Source organism: Lathamus discolor, chromosome 1, assembly GCF_037157495.1.
Source record: "Lathamus discolor isolate bLatDis1 chromosome 1, bLatDis1.hap1, whole genome shotgun sequence".
Lineage (NCBI taxonomy): Eukaryota > Metazoa > Chordata > Aves > Psittaciformes > Psittacidae > Lathamus > Lathamus discolor.
The window spans coordinates 28,042,720-28,061,601 of NC_088884.1; the positions used below are offsets into that span (position 1 = coordinate 28,042,720).

At 44.2% G+C, this 18,882-nt stretch overlaps 1 protein-coding gene across 1 annotated transcript in view; it reads right to left on the minus strand.

The window, feature by feature from the left end:
- The window catches only part of LOC136005897 (sucrase-isomaltase, intestinal-like), a 39,999-nt gene that overhangs the window by 12,990 nt on the left and 8,127 nt on the right, over positions 1-18,882 (minus strand). Inside the window, exons 5-9 of the mRNA XM_065663791.1 lie at positions 12,734-12,902; positions 11,946-12,042; positions 10,753-10,865; positions 2,111-2,236; positions 921-1,052 (exon numbers count right to left, since the gene is read on the minus strand). Coding sequence (XP_065519863.1) covers positions 921-1,052; positions 2,111-2,236; positions 10,753-10,865; positions 11,946-12,042; positions 12,734-12,902 — 637 coding nt within the window. The remainder of the gene's footprint in view (positions 1-920; positions 1,053-2,110; positions 2,237-10,752; positions 10,866-11,945; positions 12,043-12,733; positions 12,903-18,882) is intronic.

An 18,882-nucleotide genomic window follows, 5' to 3' on the forward strand; every position in this document is an offset into this window, starting at 1 on the left:
CAAGGAGGCACTTCTGACTTGATCTGTTTTACAAGATTATGTGCTTTTTAGTTGAAGAACCTGTGCTGGGGAGTGCAGCCCTCCTACTACCATTCTGCTGGGGGACCCTGGAGAGGAAGGTCTGTGCATCTGTCAAGGGCTTTTATTGAACTTCTTAATTTCTTTCTTTTTTTTATTTAAATGTCAATTTAATTGGTCTCAAATTTCCTTGACACCATTGGCGCTCACTTGGCTTACAAAGAGTAATTTAGGCACAAGGACATGTATGGGGACCTGCTGGAGAGAAACAGCAAACTTGGTTGGGAGAACTGGCGGGGAAGATGTAAAACTCTGATTTTACTTCTGTCCAAATTACTTCATTTGGTCATACACAAATTTTGGTTACATACATACATACATTCATACATACATATATACATACATTCAACATACATTTCCCACAAATTTTCATGCAAATGAGCATCTCTTACATTAATTCAGATGAAAAGTAAGCATGAGGCAACACAAACTGTAGTCACTAGCTTTCCAGAATGACTATGAATAGATTTTTTCCACTATTCAGCTATTTATGCATGCATATTAAACTCATTTGTTCATTTTTAGGAAAAGAATGGCATGAAACCAATCCTACCTCAACTCAGCCCTCAACAGAGGCAAAATTTATCATAACTGAGCGAGACAAAGTGAAAGAGAGGTAATGTTATGGTATAGGGATGGTGCTGGTACACAAGTATCTGATAAATGTGACAATTTAAATATGAAATCTGTAAGAAACTGTTCTTCAGCTCTTCTCAACAACGATAAAAATAGAAAATCTGGTATAACAGCATGTGTGCATTAGCACCTAGGTACTGCTATGAACACTATGCCGAAAATAGCTCTTACAAACAGAGAAATAATTAGCAACATTGTTCATTTACCAGAATCACGACATTGTGCATTCCTTCCTTCTTCAGCTGTTGGAGGTACTGTGGCAGACCTGCATAGTTCACTTTGTCATAGGTAAAGTCCAGGCGACGCTCCATGTAGTCAATATCAAAATGTTGGACATCCTAAAACATTTGTAAAGCAAACATTGCATTAGTACTGCATCCAGCTCTGGAATCCTCAGTACAGGAAAGACATGGACATGTTGGAGTGAGTCTAGAGGAGGGCCACAAAAACTATCAGAGGGATGGAGCACCTCTCTTATGAGGAAAGGCTGAGAGAGTTGGGGCTGTTCAGCCTGGAGAAGACAAGGCTCTAGGGAGACCTTATTGCACCCTTCTAGTACTTAAATGGGTCTTATAAGAGGAATGGGGACAGACTCTTTAGTAGGGCCTATTGTGGTAAGACAAGGGGTACTGGCTTTAAACTAAAAGAGGGTAGATTCAGACTAGATATAAGGAAGAAATTTTTCATAGTGTGTGTGGTGAAACCCTGACACAGGTTGCCCAGAGAGGTGGTAGATGCCTCATCCCTGAAAACATTAAAGGTCAGGTTGGACAGGGCTCTGAGCAACCAGATCTAGTTGAAGATGTCCCTGCTCATTGAAGGGGGATTGGACGAAATGACCTTTAAAAGTCCCTTCCAACCCAAACTATTCAATGACTGTATTATTCTATGACTGAAATATTTGGTATGGATAATCAGAATGTACGAAACTGCATTTCTAGAGGTAATTAACATATGAAATGAAACCTAAGAGATTGGCTGTAATAACTGTAAATAATTGTCAGCAGAGATTCAGCTCCTATAAACTTACATGGTATCAATGGACAAAATGGAAATGTAGAAGTCCTAGGTTGGCAGCTGTTTAGCAGTGATATGCATCAGAAGTACCATAATTTATTTTTAAAATGCTAACACCTCATACTGCATAACAGTAAATCCACACCAGAATCACTTGCTATGCAGCCAAGAGCAGCACTTAAACCTTGTGTTCAAAGCCTGCTTTAAATGTTCTTTTAAGCATTATAAAGATATTACATTCAAAACCGCTACATAAGATTATGAACAGTCTTTTATTCTACAATTCCCTTTGTAGGATAAATCACTTTTCTGCTATCACAATTTTATGCCTGTCACTTTGGATTGTAGAATTAGCATACATTGAAAAATTCATACTTACGTATGGGATATCATAGTAGTGCATGCGATCAACAGTTTTCTTTAAAACATCAATGTTGCCATAATCCCATCGGGAGAGGTGAAATCCCAGAGACCAATAGGCAGGCATGTGCGGGCGTCCAATGGCCTACAGCAGGGACAGGAATGCAGAAGCACAAAGGGTGAGATGAAGAGAAATTATTCTGAAACACCAGGAGAAGCTCACAGCTCATTTAAACCACAAAGATCAGGGCACACGTATCGCACACCCATGAAATACCTTTCGCTTTCTCAGAACAGCTCATTGTACAGTATGCTTCCTTCAAAAAAGTGCTTCTCCTGGTGGGCCCTTGTCCTTAGCAGAGGTTCTGAGTGACACCTACCCTGAACACCCGCCTTCTAAGAACATCCCAGTGGAAGACACGGTGTCTGAAGCCCAGGGTAACATTAAATGAGGGTCTAGCTGAGGTCTCAGCCTCCACACAGTAGCACATGCCTTCACTTCTGTGGCACACGCTGGTAGAAACCCAGCATGGAGCCTTGCACAGCCTGACCCATGCCAGGTCCACAAACCCTTTGGTCAACAGCAGGCAAATCTCTGATGCGATGCAGCAACGGCAGCTTTGCTAATTTCTCTTACCACATCCAGCTGAACTAACTCATCAAGAGTCTGATGTTTATTTGAGCTCTCTGAAGTTTTAATTATATTTACACACCACCCTGACAAAATGCAGTTACTTATGACTGAGTGGCCTTATTGCTCGCCCACAGCATTGTGTTGCCAGGCACTGACAGACCTCTTCAAGGTCAGAGTTACTGTATGGTCCCAAAATTCTCAAGTGAAACAGAAGGTACATATGATTTTATAAATATTTGATTTCCAGTGGCTCCAAATAATCCAGCTGTAAATTGCATGAGGAAACTCAATTGAGAGCACAAGGGAGTGAAGCATCTTGCTCTGCTTCCCCCGGTGAGAGCTGCTCTGGCAACCTGGGGCAAGCAGCAAGCAACCACGATGTCTGTTCTAGAAATAAGCTGAAATCTGGCATTACCTCATTAGCACACACTGCTGTTTTCTGGGAGACATCTCTTGAAATCCTTACTCCAGTTTTAACAGTTAGATCCCATAAAATTAACCTTTGTTCAGTATCTCTAATATCCTTGCAGGCAATACGTGAAAAGCAAGTAGCGAGTAAGCACCCATGACTTATTAATCAGTTGCATCTATTGACCCCCTTTGGCTAAACAACTGTTCCTCCCTTATTTCCTTGTGGATCTTTATAGTTAGGTAATTATACCAAGAACTGAAAAAGAACAAAACTTGCATATTGGCAGCTAAACCCCACCTACTTCAATTAAATAAAACAAGGCACTCCTGGCACTCTGTATCCACTGCATTGCTAAGCTCTCTAGAGATCGCAACACATAAAGGCACATCTTCCTATGGGATATTCTCCAGTACAAGCCTGCCCTGGGAAAGCAATGCTGAACTTGAAACTGCTCTAAGATGTTACAGAGATGCTGGAGCTGGTGAGATATGCAAACTGCACTGGACAGAGAAACAGATGCAGAAGAGAAGTGGGGAAAAGCAGAGGATGTTTTAATGCACCAGAGCTGGGGGAGCACACAGGGTAAATTGCTTCCAAATAAGAATGGGTTGTGGACAAACAGGCAAGCTTTAAGCATTAAGCATTACGAATTTGCCTACCAGTGTGCTTTTGCTTGTTGGGATGCTGCTATCTCACATAAGACAAAGCAAGAGGCCAGAACAAGTGACAAGGCTAGTGGTTTGAGTTCCTTCCATGAGGGATACTCTGGCTGAGCAGCACAACTGCACCAATAGCATGCTACTCATCTCATTCCACCGGACTTAACTCCCTTCACTCTCCTCAATACCTACTTCACCTCCAACTTGGCTGGAGCTAAGCTCTTCCGAGGAAACAAGCAGCTATGAGGAGCATGCTCTGGAAGCAGCTGCACTCAGCCTTCACTGCACACCACTGCATGCTTGTGGGAGAGGCCCTGGAGAGATGAAGGTGGCCCCTACCATTTAGGGGGAGGCTGGTGGGCAAGGATATGCCATTGCCACCATGGTGCAGTTGTTTCTAGCTTGTGTGAACACACCTGATACCCCCCAGACCATCTGTCAGGCTCTGATGAGGTTTTCCTATGGAGAGGTGAGGGGGCCAGGATGGCTCAGAACCATCTCCTGGACACCCTGTGAGCAGCACTGAGGTGTCCAGAAAAACGCAGCAAGCCTCAGGGCAAGTAGTCTGCTTCTGTCACAGCCACACTAGCCATAATCAGCATAACTTCATCTGAGAAGGCAGCAGAGCTTGTTTTGGACCAGCCAAGGCTGCAAGATGAGCTCTGTGAACACCACCACTTTGTGCTCCTGTAGCAGATGCACATTTCCTGTGCTTTCTGTACTGCAAACAGAGAGTGACCTCTACAAACAAGGTTAAAAAGACAGAACAAAACAAAATAACTCCCTAATGAAATAAAATGTTTTGTGCACAAGCTTCTCCCCTTGGACAAGAGGAAGAGGGAAACCAGCTGATGAATATTAATCCTGCAACTGAACTCAGATCCCAGTGCCCTGGCAGAGTGCCTATGTGTCTATGTGTCACCCACTGCCTCTTCTCAAGCAAACCAGGAAACAGGAACCACCATGGGGGTGACCAGACTGGGCAGCCCTGCTACAGGTCCTGAAATACCCTGGGCCGCTCCTAGCTGGGGAGGACATCAGACTGGACATCACCAGTACAATGTGCTTCGAGAGCTGGATGGGGATCTCCTTCTGCCTCCGTCCCATCGAAAACCCAAGCAGAGCACCAGCAGGGATAGAGGTGGAGCTGTGGCCACTGCTGTGCTGGCCAGGGTCATTGCCAAAGGACACATCTTCAGCACTGGGGTTTGCTGAGGCTCAGCTGCTCACCTTTACAGGACAGTGCTGTCTTGCCTGCAGACAGCAGAGCTGCCCCACAGCGAGGCATATTTTGTGACAGCATCCTTCGTGGCATTTGGGATTACAGCTGAACCAACTGAAGAAAATCCACCTTGCAAGCGAGATATTAAGTTTTAAAGCAATTAGCTCCCCAGGTTCACCAGGATGGCACATCTATGGTGAGCTTAATTGAAATCAGCAGAACATTTGAAGAGGAAAGATGAAAACAGGGCAGCTGGGAAAACAAATGTTCTTTTTTCTAATTATGCTGTGGACTCTCTCTAATGGATCCCCCTGAAGCTTTCTGATAAAGTAACTGACATATGGTACCTACGAGCAGATGGATCAGCAGAGGCAGGAATGTAATTTCACAAACCTGAAAATGCATGTTGGATTTGATATATATTTAGGATCTAGTTAATTCATATAGATTGCATTCTGCATACAAATGATCACAAAATGCAGTAGGCAGAGAAAGCCTGCTTGGCAAAATTGAGTTCAATAGAATGAGAAAAGGTAAATGAGGTATGGCAGGGGAACTGAGAGAAGAAAGCATGAGAAATGCAGAAACAGCAAACATATGGAGTATCCAAACTGAGAAAAGAAAGGTGAAGGTATGGTAACGCAAAAGCCGAAAAAGAAATGGATCCTATTTTCTGTTCTATAATTCCTCCTGCACTTGGGTCTTAAATAACTCCTGGTGTCATTAATAAGATCTCTGTTGTTTTTGCCAAATTTACACAACTTGGCATTATGTACTTTATTCTTTTTAGATGCACCTAAGAGCTGATGAATGTGGGAGATGCCCTGGGAGCATGATGCGGTGAGAGAAAAGTTCAGTGAAAAAGTGTATCTCACAGCTAAGATCCATGCCCAGGGAACAGGTGACCTGTATTCGTTTTCCCTGTGCTGAGTAACTGGATAAATAACATTATCACTATGAGCATCAAGGATATCAACTAAGTTACAAATGCTATATAGTAAATCAGGATCCTGTTCTATTAACACCATGACCAAAGACTTTGATGCAAGAGAGATGGCTGAAGAGTTAAGCCCTATATATCATAGAAGCCATAAAGAGAGATACTCTTTCCCATGCTTACAAAGGAGGTGAGCTCCCCAGCAACACAAGCACATTTAAGATTGCTAAACTTGCAGCCTAATTAGTCATATAAAACTTCTTTTGAAGCTTGATATTTGTTTAAACTTCCTTTCTTTAAGGAAGAGCTGTAGGAGGAAACTATAAAAATCCAAGTGGGCTAATGCTCTGGATTTAGACACAGAAACAGTGTGTTTGGATAGTGACACAACAGCTAAATTGCATACGTGGTCCTGTGGCCCAGATATCTGTATCCAGCTCATCTGCTGTGCTTGAGGCAGGCAAGTGAGCACTGTGGGCACCTAGTCAGGCAGGGAGTAACCTCCACTCAAAGTCTATGCACAGAATCATAGAATCAAGCAGGTTGGAAAAAACCTTTAAGATCATCAAGTCCAACCATTAAGCTGAACTTTGTCTTAGAAGAGCAAGAAGAAAGGCCCTGCAAATGCTTAACTATTAGGAAGATGCTCACAGACTCAGGGGCATAAAAATTTTACGGACTTTCAATACCAAGGTCTTCAAACCTTCTGTGCTGCACAAACACTTATCAGCTGCTTATTCTTTTGTGGGGAGACCCATGAGTTCAACTGTGATACTCTCACTGACTCATCTGTGATAAACTCTAGGTACAAGCAGGTTCCCCATGTTACCTCTCAAACAGGAGGCTGGACAAAAGAGCTTAAGAGGTTCCTTCAATCCAGAACTATCTTATGGTTCTGTAAGGAGGAAGTAAACCAGCAATTTGCTCTTAAAACAGAATTGGGAGACAGGCAGTACACTCTATAGAAGCTTGTCATTGGATAATTTCTGATAAAATAACAAATTCATTATTAACAAATTCTCTCCAACCAACAGATGTTAAATGTCCATTTGTTGAGCTATAACTCTGGCGAGTGTCTTGTTATACAGCTTATATTCCATTGCTGCGCACTGCTGCTCTCTCCTGAAAGGCCATCGGTGAACTTGGCAATGGTGGACTGGTGTTAGGTCAGGCTGTACAGCCTCAGCTAGGCTCAGCTCAGTGGCTGAGCTCTTTTGTTTATTGCTGCTTTTTCCCATCCTCCTGCAAACTACCTGAGGCCCTGAGAAGTGAGATTTGTGTTATATATCTGTTCCACACAGTGACCTCTTCTGTAGTAGGAGAAAAGTGTGATTATTGTCAAACATATGTAGAATCGTAGAATCATAGTCTCGTTACGGCTGGAAAGGACCTTAAAATCATCCAGTTTTAACCCTCCTGCCATGGACAAGGACACCTCACACTAAACCATGTCACCCAAGGCTCTGTCCAACCTGGCCTTGAACACCGCCAGGGATGGAGCATTCACAGCTTCCTTCAGCAACTACAATAAACACCTACAGCTACAATACAACTACAATATGCAATACATAAAGCTGTGGCAGGACTATCTCTGATGTGCCCAGCACAGTGCTGCTCATGGCAAAGTTTAGGGACAGCAGGGAGCACAAGAACAAGGATGGAGATTTCTCCTTCCCATTGCACAATGCCTACCACATGCACCATTGCTGCTATCACTGCTGTAGTGCTGTGGTGTCACTGGCAAGATGCATCCTACAGCCCACTTTGGCTCCGAATAAGGGACAGCATGGGGACAGAGGCATAGGCCTCTGCTCCCTTCCCACTCCCTGCATCACTCTTGGAGCCCATTTAAGGCGGATCAGCCTGGGCCAGGAGGACACCCTGGGCCAGGAGGACACCCAGGGCCACCACGGGTTTTGCTGTCCCCGTCCTTGCCCTGAGGATGCACGGAGAGGCTGGTGGCCCCAGCAGGGCAGCCACCATCAACCCTGATCACCACACAGGGAGCCCCACCCTTAGCACAGCCCATCTGTCCCCAGCAGGCCACTCAGCAGTGGCTCTGGGCAAGAGCCCATGGGCCACTCCAAGGTGCTGGCAGCAACCTGGAGAGGTGCATGGGGAAAGCTTGTGTAATCCAGAGACCCAGTAAACAGCCTCATCGCAAAGCTGTCCTAACTCACTGTTACAGAGGGAGCTGCATAAAAGCCCTGAGCAGAGCTAAACTCCTAAATCATTCACAAACTAGTACGGCAGGGGCCGTGCTCACATCTTGAAGCAGCACGCTGAAGACAACAGCATGAAATATTTGTGAAGCTGTGGAGCAGTTTGCTCTGGACACAGCTCCCTTGCTCTCAAAACCCTTGCATTGGCTGGCTCCCGGCCACCCTGCGTACCACTGGGACCTTCCCAGACAGGATGCAATGAGTGGTCCCTGCAAAACACCCCCATGCAGTGATTTTGGGCACATGTTTGCACAGGCGGGAGGCAGGTGACATTTCCCCAAGGAGCTTGATGCAGCAGAGCAGCTTGGTCCCAACAGGGTACCCTGCAGCTGTGAGCTCCCAGAACACCACTTCCCTGAGGAGACCCATACAAACAGCCAAGAGAGCCGAGTGATGCTGCTGTGCAGTGCCTTGCCGACATCAGTCACACCGCTCATTTCCACCCCCTCTGCTTCCCGGGAGCATGACAATGACCATGCAGCAGAGTCCTCTCAGTATGACAGAAAATACAATTGAAAAATAAAGTCTTTTCTGTCTCCTTCACCTTCCCACAGATCTTGTGCATAAAAGCCAAATCATTACCCAGAGACTAATAATATGGTAATTGTAACATTTGCGATCCCGGAATTTCAGGATGTTTACCGAAGAAGTTATTATTTCACTATGAAATTGCTACCATGCATTCTTTAAGATTCCCTAGAGAGCTGAGTGCAAGCTCGGGGAATACAGAGTAGGGGATTTTTTGTCCTGGCATGTGACATGTCTAGTTAGGAGACGCCCACTGGCTCGCCTTTACCTTGTTTTCGTCACTCCAGCTCCATTTCCAGGGAGGCAGGGGTGGAAAGTGTGCTGCCAGTACCCATCAGCTGGGGAGTGAGAACTCTCATTTTATTTTCAGCTGCTGGCCACCTGCTAAGCCACCGAAATGCTGCCTTCGAACACCAGCAAAAAGCTTTGAAAAGAAGCAAGGATGGCTCTAATCTCCATCACGCTGCCACAGCGACTCCCCTGAAATAGGTGCATTCATGGCAGGGATCAAAGCTGCAGCTAGAGGGAGAGTCACTTGACTTGTTCTTTATTTGTTGGGGGTTTGGGGACGGGGGTTGTTTGGGTTTGGTTTGTTCTGTTTGACTGCTAATGTGTAAGTTCAAAACCCACTTTGGTGGTTGGTCTGTGGCACCAGGGTCAGAGGTGGCTGGTGGGGAAGACACACAGAGGGAGCTGGAAACCTCTGAATGACTTGGAGGGGCACCAGCAGCCTCTCACCTCTCTGGGAGGCACCACCTGAACCTCTCTTGGAATAGGAAGGTCTAGCAGAGCCTACTACACTGGGGACACTCCAGCCCTCCCAAACAGTGTCACAAGCGAGGCTTTCCCCACTACTATCACCAAAACATAACCCGCCAATACTTTCCTTCTGGGCTAAACCTTCTTTTTCCCTTGGTCCAAACCACAATACTTCTGTTTCCATTTCAAGCACTATAAAAGAAGGCATGCATGTGATATGGAGGCTTTGAAAAGCTAGGAAAGACAGTATATTTGCTGAAAATCAGAGCTCAAGCCCATTGGTGGGGCAGCAGACGGCAAGGCAGAACACACGCACATCTCACTGTGAGTTCCAATTGCTTGGCTATGGGATACCCTACAACAGGCTGCTCAGCACTTCCTGTTGCAGCTTAATCAGCAGGATCTGTATACATGCATCCCTCTTCTTACAGAGACATGCTCCTCAACTTTGCTCCACACTCTTTACGCTTGGCACTGGTTTCTTTATGTACAGAGCTTGATTCTGAAGTGACAATTTCCTATGCAGGGGCCCAGCTAATGGGCACCTGGTGTCTGGTGATCAGGAGGAACATGTTACCCACTACTTTTTTCTGGGCAGCCCTCACTGGATAGGAACTGAATGTACACTCCCAAAACAGCTATTTGCATGTGTACTCTCTGCTCTTTGGAAAACACTGGGCAATTGGGAAGCAAGTAGTTACGCTCTGTGAGACAGCAGTAAATACGTTTTTTCACATCTATGCTCTCCAATGCAATTACATAGGTTTTCATTAGTAAAAAACAGGGTGACAACTCCAAAACCAACAGGCAATTTCAGTAGCAAACAAAGGCATAAAGCCTTTGAAGTTCATTCAACACCTCTGAAATCTGGCAGCTGTAAAGTTCCCAAGGATTCCCATCTGTGCACTACCTACATTGTTTTCTCCATGCACAGTGTCGGAACACCATTACAGCCATGTAGTGAAGACTGTAGAACTACCATGGCCTGGAGAAAAGTAAGCTTGGACAAACTTCTTTCTGATCATTGCATCCCTTTAATGCACTCCTCTCTAGAGTGAAATGCTGCAGGAAAGTTTGAGGTGTGCACTGAACACCCAGCAAGTCTGCTGCATTTAGACAGACCGCTCGCAGATGCTTGAGCACATGCCATGCTGCCCATGGACCTGAAACTATGGCTTTGTGTGAACAAGTGAGGACAAGGTTTTGGTTGTGCTACCTGCTGATACTACCAGATACTGACGGGTATTCAAGGTACTGCCCCGTGTGCCATAGGCACTTTTTTACTAACCTCTGTGTATTGCTGAATTACGTTTTCGGGAGTTGGTCCAAGGAAGACATAGAAGTCAAGGATCCCTCCAATAGTGCGAAAAGTTAAAGATGGGTTTGGACTCAGAGAAACATCTGAAAAGAGAAAAACAGGTTCTCAGTACAAACCAGCTCTGCACTATATGTGGGAATGGTTCAAAGCTGCACCAGGGAAGGTTCAGACTTGACATTAGGAAACAATTTGTTACTGAGAGGGTAGTCAAACATTGGAACAGGCTTCCTCACGATGTGGTCGATGCCCCAAGCCTGGCAGTGCATAAGAGGCATTTGGACAATTCCCTTAATAACATGCTTAAACTTTTGTTCAGCCCTGAAGTGGTCAGGACTAGATGATCACTGTTGGTCCTTTCCAACTGAAATATTTTACTGTATCCTATCTTACCATAAATATATACATGCTGGACTCTTCTGTGTGCATAAATGTATCCTGAGGCAGAGATGACACATTCAAGTCACTACCTGACACCTTGTGGGTATGAATGGACAAGCAAACAGGACCTGTATGTAGGCTAGCAGTTGTCCAGTGTTTCTGTAATCTCTTTCAGATTGACATTGTGCAACAATAAATCACAGGAAACCACACAGAGTAGATTGCACAGATCCAGTTGTCTCAGTTTCATTTATACATAAAAAGGAACCACAAGCTTGTGTTTAGGGTTCCTTTATGCTATTTTAGTCTTCTAACTGGACATCATTGGCTTCCAGGAAAAGCTGATTTTATAGACTGAGAGAAGATTCCCTTTTTCTGAAATTATAGCACTGGATTAATACAGTAAGGTGACCATGGCAACACACAAAACTATTCTCCCCAGGCAGAACATTGGACTAAACTGAATTGATTATGCCAATCCCAGAGGAAATTTCTTCCACCTTCTCCTTTACCTGTCTGTGCATCTGAGTTTTAAAGCCAAAAAAACCCCAAACAACCCAAAACTTAATAATATCTTTTTTCCTGAAAATACTTCACCTTATTGAGCAGTCCTTCTAATGAAATCCCTTTGAAAACTTTATAACAATTCCTGTGACCTCAGTCGTGGAGCAGTCACTCTTATTTATACCACATTGAAAAAACAATCAGTAGAACAGCTTTTAATATTTCCTAATTTACCATCTTTCTATATGCAGTCTATATAAGGAATCCATGTATCTTTTTACCTTGTGCATTGGAGTTCAGCAGGAGAACACCATGAGCATTGGAGTCAGCTTCTACACACAAATAGAAAGGGTGAACTCCATAGAGGTTGGCAAATGGCTGAAATACAAACAACACATTAGGTATTGCTTGACTTTTCTATTTTTCATATTTTCTGTTAGCTATGCACGTATGGGAAGACAAGGAAATGAATTCATTCATAGTTAGAGACTTGTTTTGAAAGGTCGGGGATTTTTTTTGTCTAAACTGGTATGAAGTCAAATTGATAGAAAAGAGTTATTTTTTTCTGCCTCATCCTGATGGTACTTTTTAGTCTCCCCTAAAAAGTTAAACCTAAATACTCTGCCAAACCCCTCAAAATGGCACTGGTAAGAACTGCTTTGCTAGTTAAAATAGATTCATCAACCACTGACTCAAGTTTAGCTGAACTTCTAACAGGTCCTGCTGCAGTCCAGCTTCTTTGGATGAACACAGATTAAAGCAAGAACAAAATTAAATGCTTTCCTGAGCCAGGATCTTGGCACACAAAATACTTTTTTTTCCCCGAAAACTAACTGCATCGTGAGAAAGCTTCTGATAAAAGGTTTCAAAGTTCCCTCAAAATGACTCACGGTTTTGTCATTTAATTAAACCTTAAGACACCTGTGAGATGTGTGACATTCAGTGTTTGGCACTGATTCGCGTTAGTAGTGCTACCATACGGAGAGAGGTGGTCCCTCAGCAAAGCTGTACCTCACCACCTCCTTGTGGTGACACAATTTAGGACAACGCGCTGCACAAAGTGGATTACCTCTGGTGCCTGATCTCTGCTGAACATGCCATAGGTAACGAAGTCCATGCTGTGTTTGAAGGACTGGTGCTCATGTTCACCAAACCCGTACAGTGAAGTGGATGGCACAGTAGTTGTGATCTGAAGATACTGGTTGGAGAAAATCAGATCAGTGAGGGGACTGTCCCACCTACAACAAACAGAGGGGGACACGATTAGTTTGCTTCTCTTTGTTATGCACCATTTGAAGTTCACATCTGCCTGTTTATACTTCTTCCGTATTTTGGGGGCTAACAGTATTAAAAAAAACCCCACAATGCTAAATTCTGTGCAAGCCTCTAACACGCTTAACCTAACACACGCTGAATTCATCTTGCAGTGGCTGCAGCTATCTCGTCTACTGATACAATAAAATAGTATAATTTTGAAAGGAACAACTAAAATGAGAGAAGACACTAACTATAATCTTATTACCAAAATAAGTGGTTGCTTGTGGTATTTCTATGACAACCAAACACGGCAGACTAAAAATTGTTATTACGCAGTGGGGTTCAGAATCCTTAATGGGAACAACAGATATTTCATGTTACAAGTTTTTACTTTCTAATCTTTTGCTGGATCAGGACCCAAATACTCGTTACCCCTACTTTATGCAGGCACCTGAAGCAGAGGGATAGGTTCCTCCAGACTGCTTGAATGAGATGTTTTTAATGTGATGACTCTCTTACTTCTCTCACCAGTTTAACGCCTTGATTTCTACTGAATCATCTGTGGACACAGGCTCACATTTTAATTAGGTGTTACATTCTGTTTCCTATTTCTCGTGCTATAATGAGCTGTACACTAGATGGGAGAGAATATAGTCAAGCTGTGGAGAAGTGTTTTATTAATGGCACTGTGTATGCCATGAGTACCACATTTAGATAACACCCTCTTGAGCCTTGTTTAACCATGAATTTGTTACAGCTAATTAAAATAAATGAGCCAAAGCCATAGAGCATAGAAGTGGCATAACTCTCCTTTTAATGGTCTTTTGCCAATGATTTTGACAAAATTAAATAGTTCATCAAATTGACCAGTGAATCAGAGCTGGCCTCACTATGCTGGCCTCTCCTCGAGGAAGCAAGGATGGCCACTCACTGGGATGCCCAGAGGTGGCTCCAAGGTACTCTCCTTCCTCTCCATGCAAAGCAGGCACAGTATATCCCTAAAGTGTCCTAGTTTTAAGTCAAGCACACATAGTGGTCTGTCTTATTTTAAAAAGGTCTATTTGGCATTTCTCACAAGCAGGAAAAGTAAGAATTTGTATTTAAACCTTGATTTGGTTGCTTGCCAGCAGCAACCCTCACTTCCTTCCATCATCTCCTCCACCTACATGCAGTACTGAATAAGGTTATTTTTTATAAGGAAGGTTAATGCACGCAAAATATCCCTGAGAATCAGATCCAGCCCTTGGCAAACAGAGGCCTTTCTGCAAGAGGCTGCTGCTGTGTAGGAACAGGGGTGGGCTCTGTGGAGCTGTATTCCTGTCCAGAGGAGCGCCGTCATGTAGCTCTGCTTTATGGCAAGGCAGGCACAGTCACTGCTCTGAGCAGACCATGGGATTATGCAAAAAAGCAAAGGATGCCGGAGGGGAGATGCTTTGGGAAGAGCTTGAATATCTGTCCTAACTCATTGAGCTCTCTCCATGATGTCTGTTGAGAGGACATGAGGCTTTGTACATTCATGGTACCCGCATTATGGCACTGACATTTCCCATCGTGAGAGCAATTAGTGTTGCCATGGCATTAAAAATGCTCCTTCTGCTCAGCAGATGAGGGTCACTGGGGTGGAGCAAACTCCAACCCTAGGAACAACCCTTCTGCCCCACCATGTCTTTCAATGGCACAGAGAAACTGTTTCATACCTCATGCATTCACTCAGGCCACTGTCACATGCTCAACTTCTGCATGGCAACATCAAAACAGTGCCTTGGTCTGCTTCTCACCATCCCTCAGCTCCCCAGGAGCTCCCATTCCCAACGGTGCAGCTTCCCTTGCTGCACTGCCAGCAGCCATCACTCTCCATCAGTCTCATCTTCCCCTAGACCTCTGCTTACCAGAACAATATCTAGCATTAACTATGACATAGGAAGACTGGCAATGACTCTTTCTTTTCTCTGGGCACCATTTTGTCTTCTCCATCTGAAGGAAAGCTAACAGGTTTTCCTCTGGCATCCCTCTCTGCCTCCACTACCAGGTGATGCCCTTGTGCTCTGCAGCACACTGTGGTAAGCTGCTGTATTACTCTATACGTTTGCTTGTGTTGCATTGGCAAAAAACAATCTTTTAAATGAAAAAAGGAGATGTCTGAAACACTTGGAGACAACATAATAATGCTCTTTTTCTCCCACTTCCCTTCCTGCTGAAGAAGGAAGCAAACAGAAGGGAGCAGAAAATGACACTATGCGCATGGTTCTCCGACAGTTCTACAACCCATAACAGTGCTGTGATGGACAACAGAAGGGAACTAGAAAATCTAAAAATACAGCTGAGAAGTTGTTCACTGTCAAAAAACCACTACCAGCAGCTAGACATGGCAAAGCCTGCGAAGAGGAGAAGCCTTTCCTTTGCACAAGAGGTAGTAGCTGCATTCAGGTTCATGGCTGAAAGTCCTAACTCTTTAGTGTCTCTGTGACAGGAATGCTCCTGCCTGTAGAAATACATCCCACATGTCTGCCTGCCCCATTGTCTGCTAACAGCTGCCTGCTGCCTGTCTGGGAAGCCTGCCTTCCCAGCCAGTGTTTTCTTCCAAACACCGTGCACTGTACTCAAGAGTCACGTACCTTGGAGTAATATGAACTGGACATGACAACTGACTTGGCTGAATGACTTCATTGTTTATTGGAGACGTAATAGTTGTGGTGTGTGCAATGGCTCAGAGCATGAACCCACCTGCCATATGCCAGCAGCTGGTGGCACTTAAGGGGGACGCTTGGGACACATGTACGATATATCGTTAGGACATGCACCATGCATCTGGACATTCAAATATCATTTTAGGTTGGGAGAGGGTTGTTTCCTTCTTGTTGCAATGAATCCTGGATTACTCTGAGGTGTGAATGCCTATCCCACCCAGATGCTTACAGAAAATGTCTTCTCTAGCATCTGCTTTACTCAGCTTCCAGACCCTTTGGAAACCACAGCTTTGTGAAAGGGAGCACACTGAATATATCACCTGTTTGCAAATTCAGGGGGAAACTTCACATGGCTATCATGGGCCTAAGCCTCTTAGCAGAGCTTGGGCTACCTTTTCAGAGGGCCCTGGCGACTGCTGTATGCACAGGCTGCCTATAAAGCAGTAAAGCACCATAAGGGCTGAAAAGTATAGGCCCTATTTTTAGATGAATTTCAAATATACTTTGCTGCTGCCTGGGGACTGGCTGGGCATCAGTTGGCTGATGGTAAGCAATTGTTTTCATTTGCATAAATCATCTTTCTTGGGTTTATTTGGGTTTATCTCTTTGTTATTTTATTTTTATTGTTGTTGTTATTATTATATTTTAATTCTTAATGTGTTTATCTCAACCTGTGAGCTTTCCCACTTTTACCCCTCCAGTTCTCTTCCCACCTATCCTGATGGAGGGGGCAGTGAGCAAGTGGCTCAGTCACCATCTGGGGTTAACACAACAACCATAGTCCTTATTAGCTGTAAGTCTTGGGACGCCACTGGACTGCAGAAGGCACATGAAGAATGAATTCTTATATGCTTATCTTTCCTTTAAGGTGATTTATCAAATAGGTAGAGAAAATAACCAACAGATTTTCCACTTTAAAAGGAAGAATTGCAGGTATATTTCCAGTTCTTGACACAGTTCTGCTCTACTTCTACTGTATTTTTTGTCATAGTGTCTCAGTATGTCCTGTAAGGGGCTGGATATATAATGATTCATTTTTTTCTGAAAAACTCTTGTATAAGTGATATACCTACAATAATTCTTGCCCGTGTAACATAAATCTTTATGATTAGAAGACTAAAACAATGGCTTTTACAAACTAGAAGCAAACTCAAGTTACCCATGATGCACACAATTTGCTCCTGTTGCTTTCAGCAAAATTGCAGTTTAAGACAATAGTGTTATAAATCATTCTAATAGCTTTGCCTATGTAAAAATGTCTTCATGGTAAGTGGCATCTGTGCTTACTACCACAATCAATAAAAAAGGCAGCTGAACTCTGCAGCAGCCTTTTTGGAAATTGGGGAAAATCTTGATTAGATTGTGGTTATTTGTGCCATATCTTCCCAAGTGTGATGGCAAATGAGGTATTCCAAACTCTTAATAGAGAGAAAGGAGCACTTATCTGGCTTGGAAAAAGCGTTCTGCCTTCCATTATTCATATAACATCATGAAGGAAAAATCAGATGGAGAACGGATATTAAAGTACAGAATCAAATCAATAGTCCATCCCTCTGCAGCCTGTCTCCAGCAACAGCCCAGGCCAGATATCGCAGAGGAAGACGTAAGATGTCACTCAGAGCCAGTCTTGCAATAATCTGCTTATGGAGGAAGTTTCTGGCTGTTTTCACAGAATTAGCTTTATGTTGTGAAACATGGAGACAAAAATAGTTGTTTTGGGTTTTTTCTACAGATGATAGTTTTAGTATGCTTGAATATACATCCTGCTAAGCCTCCCATGTCAGCACCACCCTGGGGCAACAAGTCCCACAGAGTAATCACACACTGCAAAATGAGGATGTCTTTGTTATTTATTGCTGCCTTAAAGCAAACAGTTCCCAGCCTTTTACTCTCTGTTCTGGAGGAAATCTATGCTTTCTTGAAGCCTCCATGCTTACACTTGATACTACCTCCTCCAAGGTTTGTTGCTGTTAGTGGCAGGAGCAGAAAGAATAGGACTCAACTCGAGACCACATGCCATGAAATAACTCAGAGGCAATATTTTGCTCCCTCACCTGCCTTATTACAACTCAATATTTTCTCTCCTATTTTTATTGCTATAGGTCCCTGCACAGCCCTGTCTAATTTTCACCCCATGCAGGTGAAGCAGCAGCTATCACCTGGTTACTTTGGAGAAATGTAGTGGGACCTGGCCTTTCTTTCTTGCTCCTGGATCTGCATGAGGTTTGTAATTAATGTCTTTCCCCTACATAATTCATTCCTCTCCCTTGCTTTTGTGATTATATGGAGCTTCCAGTTTGTCCTGCCCTCCTTGAGCTGGCAGTTGGGTACCTGAGCTACAGCAATGGCTCCTTGCATGCAGCAAGCGGGAGAAGCACATTCATGAATACCTCAAAGCCTCCGCTGCCTCTCCCCTGCAACCTTTCCTGTGTGGTTTTAAATCATTCCACACAAGGAGGAGGCTCTGTGCATATAGGTGGCAGAGCTGGGATGGGGTTTTAAATCAAGCAGAGAGACTCTGCTGCCAGCTCCCTCACCACTGCAAAGTCTGTGGCACAGAGATACTGACAACAGGATAGACTGCACTGTGGAAAGGAGGGGAGGGAAATACAAGCATGTGCTTGGAAAAAACAACCCAAATCTATACCATATGTCTGTTTGGGACATGCTGCTCCCTCCCTTCTGTGCCAGAGCATGCTTGTGATCATGAGGGATTTTATGGCTTTTTGGAGGTGGGTCATCGAGGATTTTGAAGCTGCTGGTGAGGGATAACAAGAAGCACCATGTAAAAGAGATTTCCAAGGATCTGGGATTGCTTTACACCAGGAAAGCTTTCCTTAAAGGTGTTAGAATGGTCTGGCAGAACACCATGACCTGGTTTGGTGTAGACATGAGTTATGATCCACCCACACCCAGGGAGTGCATCTATAGCACCTGTGAGAAGGCTTTGTTTGCCCACATCAACTGTTCTGAGCAGTGGTTTTGTTCATATAAAGATTTACGACTGGTTCAGCTGTTCACTGGGACAGCAAGGCCATGGCCATTCGCATCTTAAAATAGGAGACCAGAGTCCCTCCAGGTGTTACGTGCTTGCCTGTTTCTCAGGGACACTTGTCCACGCAGCCTGCCCTAACCTGGCACAGCCACAGAGGCACCTGCATGCAGCTCTGTGCCATGACACAGGCATGCTGGGTGCCCTGGAACAGCAGCTCTCACCTCTGCAGGGAGCTCAAAGGAAAAGACTTAGGGTTTCGCATCTTCTCTGCAGACTGCA